Source organism: Cibotium barometz, chromosome 64, assembly GCF_041138505.1.
Source record: "Cibotium barometz isolate CiBa-2024 chromosome 64, ASM4113850v1, whole genome shotgun sequence".
Lineage (NCBI taxonomy): Eukaryota > Viridiplantae > Streptophyta > Polypodiopsida > Cyatheales > Cibotiaceae > Cibotium > Cibotium barometz.
This window is the reverse complement of record NC_141109.1, coordinates 26,191,064-26,198,376: the sequence shown is the minus strand read 5'-3', so window position 1 is coordinate 26,198,376 and position 7,313 is coordinate 26,191,064. Positions and strand designations below refer to the sequence as shown.

Sequence of the window (7,313 nt, the reverse complement as noted above, 5' to 3'; positions counted from 1 at the left end):
CTTGTGGGCTGACCGTACAACTCATAGCTCAGTGACATGATACATGCCTGTAGAATTAATGTATGGTCAGAAGCCAGTGATGCCAGTTGAAGAAGTAGTTTTGACTTGGAATGTATTGCCATGGGTGGAAGGATTGAGCAGAGATGACCTCCTTGTATTGCGAATAAGACAGTTGGAGAGGAGGCCTGAAGATGTAGAGCTTGCTAAAACTCGCTTGAAAGATGCAAGGTTGAGAAATAAAGAAAGATTTGATAGAAGACACAGACTCTGGCCAAAGCCTATTGAAGAAGGTGATTGGGTTCTAATGTATGATAGTAGCCTTGACAACCAATTCACTGCTCAAAGAAAATTTACAAAAAGATGGTTTGGCCCTTACATTGTCAAGCATGTGCATGGAAATGCCACGTATACTCTGTGTGAGCTTGATGGAACAGAGATAAAGAATCTTGTGGCAGGCAAAAGAATCAAGATATTTAAAAGAAGGCATGATAATGATCCTTTTGATTCACAAAAGACTCAGGATGAGAGGCTTGACAGTGGTAGTATGGATATGGTTGAAGAGGGAGAGGATGATCTTCCTGGTAATGCAGAAGATGAAGACGACATCCAGTTATATGTGGACCTTGATGATGATTTGGCACATACCAGAGGATGTGCAGGTTTAGAGGGGGTGGATGTCGTGCCATGGCACGTCTATGGTGTGAAACCATGCATGTGAGGCCATCAAATACAAATCCAGATGCATGAGTTAAGTGCCATGACGAGTCGTTATATGATGCCATGTACATATGTTCATATTGTAAATGAGGTTCAATAAGACGAGCTGAGGCTGAGCCAGATCTAGGAGTTTTTGTATATGAGTGTGGTGGGTGATGGTTCTGCTGTTACTCAGAGCTCATGGGTAAGTCAGAAACATCCAGTTATATATGATGGTATGAGTGGCACGCCAAAGGGATAAGTTAATGATGTTAATGGCTTCCCATGTGCATAATGTGTAGTAGCTTCTTGATGGTATCGATGGGTCAAATTAGTGAATACCTCTTATGGAATGCAAACATGAGAACATGCCAATGCACAAAGGAATGCATTTATGAAGACATGGAAAAATATTTGAGTGAACAATTGGGGGATTCTATAAATCACATGGTCGATATGATGACATTATAAACTATGGAGGCATCAAGAGTAATGGAGATTCAATGGGCATTAGAGTGCCGAAGTCTTTATTGAATGCGGGGGAATAAAATTGGATGATCTACTTTGCATCGGCGGAAACCTTGCCTTAATGCCAAGGTTAGGAGAATTACACACATATTAAAGGAGTGGCAGCATATGTGTATAAAAAGGGAAAATAAACGAGCGCAGCTTTTTTTTTGGGAAAATTCTGGATGTTAGGAAAAATATAAACGAGCGCAGCTTTTTTAAAAAGGGAATTCCGGATTATAAGCTGCAAAAGGTGGTGGAAGGCCGCATCTCTTGCGGGAAAAGGAGGAAAATAACCAGAGTATAGGACGGCGCATATCAGAGTTTGGGGGGGAACGTCTGCAGAAAACGGGAACCAGTGCCCAATCGACCAGAGATTTTCATTTCAAGAATATACCTACTGTTCGTGGCTTGTAGGTGTTAGATTTGAAGAGGATTTTGAGTACTACAATAGGAGATGCTCTTGGTTTTCCATGCTACCTTCATGGAACAGTCTGCAGAGCAGCGAGCGGCTTTTGAGAATAGTGAATAAAATCAAGAAAAACTTCGCTTGTAAACCTTCAGTTAAGTGACTTTTTTTTTATTTTTTTTATTTTTCTTTCACTCCATACGATTTAGGAAAATTGTATATCTCATATATCAAAAAGGATTTTGGAAATGAGTAGAAGGATTTGGAGAAAAAGTTAAAGGATTTGGAGCTTGGAGATTTGTGGGAAAAAAAGGTATCAAAAATACATTTAAGTCGCGGGAAGTTGGTCTTACTTTCTACTCGATTGAATTTTGGAAATTACGAGTATGTTATAGCTATGCCGTATGCTATCTTTTGCTTGTGAGATGTTAGAATATTAAGGCAGGTTTTCAGGTGATAAAGAGCATCTTGAAATGATGGTTTTGATGGCACTGGATGTAAAGAATGTAAATGGTCACATGTATGTTGGAAAAAATTGAAGGTTATGTTATGCCTACATGTGATTGGTTCAAAGGATTTGGAGAAAGGAGTCAGTGAATAAAGGGACAAGCACTTGATACGCAATTTTGTGCAATCATCAGGATGAATTCAAGGATGTATTGAGGTGAATCGACACATGTATATGTCATGGAAAATGGAGATGTCCTATGCTTCTTGGGAAAATTTTGTGTGTGAATTTCCTTGTTAGATTTGGTACCTACTCTCACAGCAAGAAGTCTCGTACTTTCCTAGCTATACTGCACACGTCACGACAACGTGTGGAGACCATGAAAATAAAAAGAAACAAGATATTGATAGAGCTAATCAACAAGGCTATGCATGTTGTGTGCACATGTGGAGATCATGAAAATATAAAGTAAGAAGATGTTTATACCTTACCAACTAGGTTATACATATGACGTTCCCACATGTGGATATCATGAAGTTTTAAGGTCAATAAAGATTCTTTTGGTCTCGTTGATAGTTGAAATAGGGATGTAGGATGGAGATCCTTGTGTGCTTGGTACACCAATAACTTAAAACAAAAGGGATGTAGACTTGGCGAGCCTTGTGCTTGGTTTTTTTTCCACACAAATAACTAAAAAAACATTATGTAGATTTTTAATTATTTATTCTCTTCATTATATCTATGTATTGTCCTGCTTTGTGGGGGTAACTCACATGCCCACTCACCCTAGTAGATTCGGTGCAAGAGAGGTTGCACTCAATAGTGATGGAGTACACACATCCTAGAATTCATCACATGGAATGTACACAAGCATAGACAAACCACCATGAAACATTGAGAAACTATCTTCAAGAGAAGATTGTGTATTGCAAAAGTTGATAAATGAAATATGTCCATGGGCTTATATACTTGAGACCCTTTTCACACTACAAAAAAATTAAGTACGGAATAAATCCTCCCCAGACCTGCAAGAGGTGAAAACATAGCAAAGATTCAAGTCAAGGGTTTACCTGATGCTTTCTAGAAGCTTGTAGGTGCTTGAAGGAGTTTGGAGAAGCCTAAGATCAGAGCCTCCTTGCCAAATATCTGGGATGCTTTCTTGAACCTAGCCACAAAAAAAAAAGCTTTTATTTAAGTGAACTATTAAGGCATGCATACAAGAGAAAGAGAAGAGGGAAACATAAGCAAAATAGATTGAGGATGCACATGAAGGTAACTCTCAAGCCCAAAATAAAATATGTAATCACTTTTTTTTCTCAAGATTACCTTACGCTTACTTGTGATTCTTATGGAGAGAAGGTTTTGTTACTTGTGAAGGGAAAAGAGAGCTTGTTTTTGTGAAGGGAGAATAGAGAAAAGAGGGTGAATAGAGAGAAGCGGTGAGAACTTTGTAAACCCTACACAAAGCATGTTAATTAGTTTATTTTCAATTAAAAATCTTAAAGAACATAAAAAGACGAGCTTGAGATTAGCTTGATGCTTGTGATGCTTGTGGAGAGACACCTTTCTTTCCTTATGAAGGGAGAAGAGGGTATACTTGTGAAGGGAGATGAGGGGGAAGAGGGAGAAGATTTAAGCTCTAAGGAGACGATATTTGATAGAGAACAGGTGATGCACCATGCCAGAAGGGGGTATCCTATTTTTTCACAAAACACAGCTATACACATGGCTATGACCATGGCCATAGCTACATCCATAGCCACGCTATGCAGCTATATCAATATGGTTACCAACATGGGTATAGCATGCCCATAAATGCATATTGGGGAAAAAAATCGGGCCCTTGTTTTTATAGATTTTAGAGTAGTTTTTTACTCAAGGAATGTATTGTTGATGCACATTTGCATTGTGCATGTTGGTTTACAAGTGTCCACCGTGCACAGATGACTGCCTTCTTCTTCCGATGAGAGGAAGACACGCCAAACATTAGAAGTCAACATGAGTGGTTGTGTTAAAAGATTCCATGTCCATGTGAGAGGTGCAAGGGAGGAATCGTGCATTGACCATGAATCACAATAAAGCATTCGTAAGATTATGTGGCTGATTTCAACATTTACAGCGTCTGGATTCTTCAATGACTATATTCACTATCGCATGTTCTTACGCACGTGATTTAAGTATTTAGGTTAATCATTTGTCATTTTTAGTGTATGGTTTTTTATTATGTGGCTCCACATTTAGATGCAGCACCTATGGCACATCCTAGTCTTGGCCTACACGATGGTTCTTTTGTGCCAGTAGAGTTTGGCATTCTAGCCACTAGTGTTAAGCACATTGCATGGATATCTTCAGTGTTAGATTCATATTACTATGAGGATACACTAGTTGTTGGTCTTCCCTTTGACCCATGAAGATTTGGGGCTAGCCTCAACAATGGTCTTTCATATTTTCCATTTGATCCAGGTGGTTGGAGGACCATTCTTTTAGAGTTTGGATGGTTCAGATTTCCCTTTGATCGAGGTGGTTGCATGGTTAGATTCATCATGGGACGGGACTCTGTTATCCTTTCCATTTGACCCTGGGGGTCATACAGCTCCTTGGCTTCACATTGACACTTAGTCATGGTTTTGGCTTTTGTGTATATTAGCCTTTTGTGGCTTTTGTGCATGACCATCGTTCGATTTTGAGGACGAGATCATTGTAGGAGGGGATGATTTGTAACAAAGCTATTTTTCACTAGCACATGTACACATTGGGATTATGGCACATAGGCTTTGGGTATGGGCTAGTGTGTGGACATACTTTAGGGTTGGTGGCTATATAAGTCACGTAGTAGGCATCTAGTATACCCTTCTATGACTTTTGATATATTATACACTTGACTTCTTGGAGCTTATGCCCAAGCTTTCATGGATAATTCATGGCAAGCTTTCCATGTCTAGGTGCTACTCACTATGATGATAAGTGGGACATGTATGTACTCCATGATAATGAGCGAAATCCATGGATCCATTCATTGCATTCAAAATATTAGTTTAATATATTAACTTCTAGAATTATTTTGAAAAGGCTTTCTTTTACCTTTCAATATGAGTCCTAATTAAGTATTAACAATGATCTTTTTATTGGAGTGCCAAATTGAAAGTAAGAACTTCATATGTAAAAATAATAAGGATATCTAGTAAACTGCTCGAGTAATGTGAATGTAAAATGTTTAGAAGGCTTAGTGAGGTTTTGTGCAGGACGTTGATTAAGTTAGGTACTGTAGATGGAAGATATCGTTCATTGCAACTAAAACGAATAGCATTACTTTTTGTACTCCTTGTCTATGGGAAGTCCTAGTAATGTGACTCATGGAATACAAAAATCTTTACATCTTTATCAAATTAACTATGCATTGGATTCCATAATTGTGTTTTCTTTTACCCTAAAATAGCTTTACCATTTGAGGCAATAGTCCATGGTCTTTTAAACACTTGAACGTTACATGTCATGGTAAAGCTACTCTAGGAAAACTAGGGGTCATTTGCCATTTTCACTCATCTTTTCTTGGAGCACCTCCTTGAATTGACCTGGAGCGCTCTCCAGCCGTTTGTTACGTAGTAATAGGGCATTTCACTTTAAAAATATAATAGGTACATATGCCACTCAGTCGCTACAGGAGGATGGAATGGAAGCAGGGGAGGACGAATGTTCTCGAAATTTTACATTAAAAAAATGTTATGTGGAGCGGTGTCGAAGTGAGACGATCTGTAAGGCTGATCTCCTAGGGCGAGTGGCATGTGATTTTGTCTATATAAAAGGCCGAAGGCCGATACATAGATAGTGGAGAGAGAGAGAGAGAGAGAGGGAGGGGTATGGAAGCCCAGCGAATATTATCCCGTGCTAATACAGCCATGGCACCTCCCTCAGCTTTGCCAAGTGCTGCTCTATTCAATCCCGACGAGCAAACACGGCCGGGTAGCAGGCTTGCCTATACGATTATAGTAACCGCAACATTGCTCGCGGTGCTTATTTGTTCTATCTGCATGCAGTTGCTCATCCGCTGGGCTGTTGGACGCTGGTGTTTCCAAACCCGCAGCCGGCTGCACGAACTGGCTGAGCTAGCTGCCGCCCGCAGGACAAACACGGGCATGAACAAGAGCCACGTGGAAGCCTTACCTACCACGCTCTATGGAGGCAAAGCTGAGGTGGCACAAGCTCGACTGGATGCCAGCTCCTCTCAATGCCCTATCTGCCTGGCGAACTTCGCAGATGGGGAGAGCATCCGACTACTGCCCAGTTGCCAGCATAGCTTCCACGTCGGCTGCATCGACCCTTGGCTCTCTAGGCACTCGTCCTGCCCTACCTGCAGAGGCAACCTCATGGACGCCATGTCAGCCGAGGACCTTTCCACGCAAGGCCAAGTGAAAGTGCACATCGTTATCGCACCAGGAGTCGTCCCTCTCTCCCACGCACACTAACCTGAAGAGGGGAGGAGCGGCGCTACAGGCAACAAACTCTAGTATAGCTCTTCTCAGCACTTTCGTCGTTCTTGAACGCTCGGCAGTACCACTGTTGTAAGAATTTTGAAAAGCCGAGCGTATATAGTCTTAAAATTTACACCTTGTCGGTGGTATGCTGCTGCTGTGGAAATAGCTTCATCCATTTTACCTTTTCTGGCCGACTTGCTATGTTGGCTCCTTATTCAATGCTTTGGGTCGGTTAGAATGCAAATCTTCACTTTTGTGGAGGTTTGAGGGCTACTGTTCCTGCTCTTCCTTTGAGAGGATTGGCTCTTTCTCAGACGTTCACTAGATTTCGTGCATGGTTTTTGGAATACGCAAGATAGTTTGTCTTGGCTTTCAAAGCCAAATTCAGTATCTTCTTCTTCTTTAACCTTTTCTTCTCTTTCCAAAATTATGGAACTTACACATATCTCCCCCTCTCTCTCACCAAAGCAAGCCACTTCCACTTACAGATAAAATTGTTCCCTTTGGATCGGCTAGAATGCAAATCTTTACTTTTAATGGAGGTTTGAGGGCTGCCGCTCCTACTCTTTCGTCGAAAGGATTGGCTCTCTAGATGTCATACATGGTTTTTGGCATGCCTTTAGAAGACTTGGTGATGTATTGGAGCTTTTTATAACTCAAGACTTGTCTTAGCTTTCAAAGCCTTTGCGAGTCTAAGTCTTGTGTTGAAAGTTTGTCCAAGCTTTATTTGAAACTTAAAATTAATCAAAAAAATCAAATCTAGGATCTTCTTATTCTTTAC

At 40.6% G+C, this 7,313-nt stretch overlaps 1 protein-coding gene across 1 annotated transcript; it reads left to right on the top strand.

Annotated features, from left to right (window-relative positions):
• Nucleotides 1-5,736: 5,736 nt before the first annotated feature.
• Nucleotides 5,737-7,056, top strand: LOC147603468 (putative E3 ubiquitin-protein ligase ATL45). The gene has a single exon (XM_086796866.1). It carries the CDS (start codon nt 5,918-5,920, stop codon nt 6,521-6,523), a length of 606 nt encoding a protein of 201 aa, XP_086652992.1. The 5' UTR covers nt 5,737-5,917; the 3' UTR covers nt 6,524-7,056.
• The last annotated feature ends 257 nt before the right edge of the window (nt 7,057-7,313 follow it).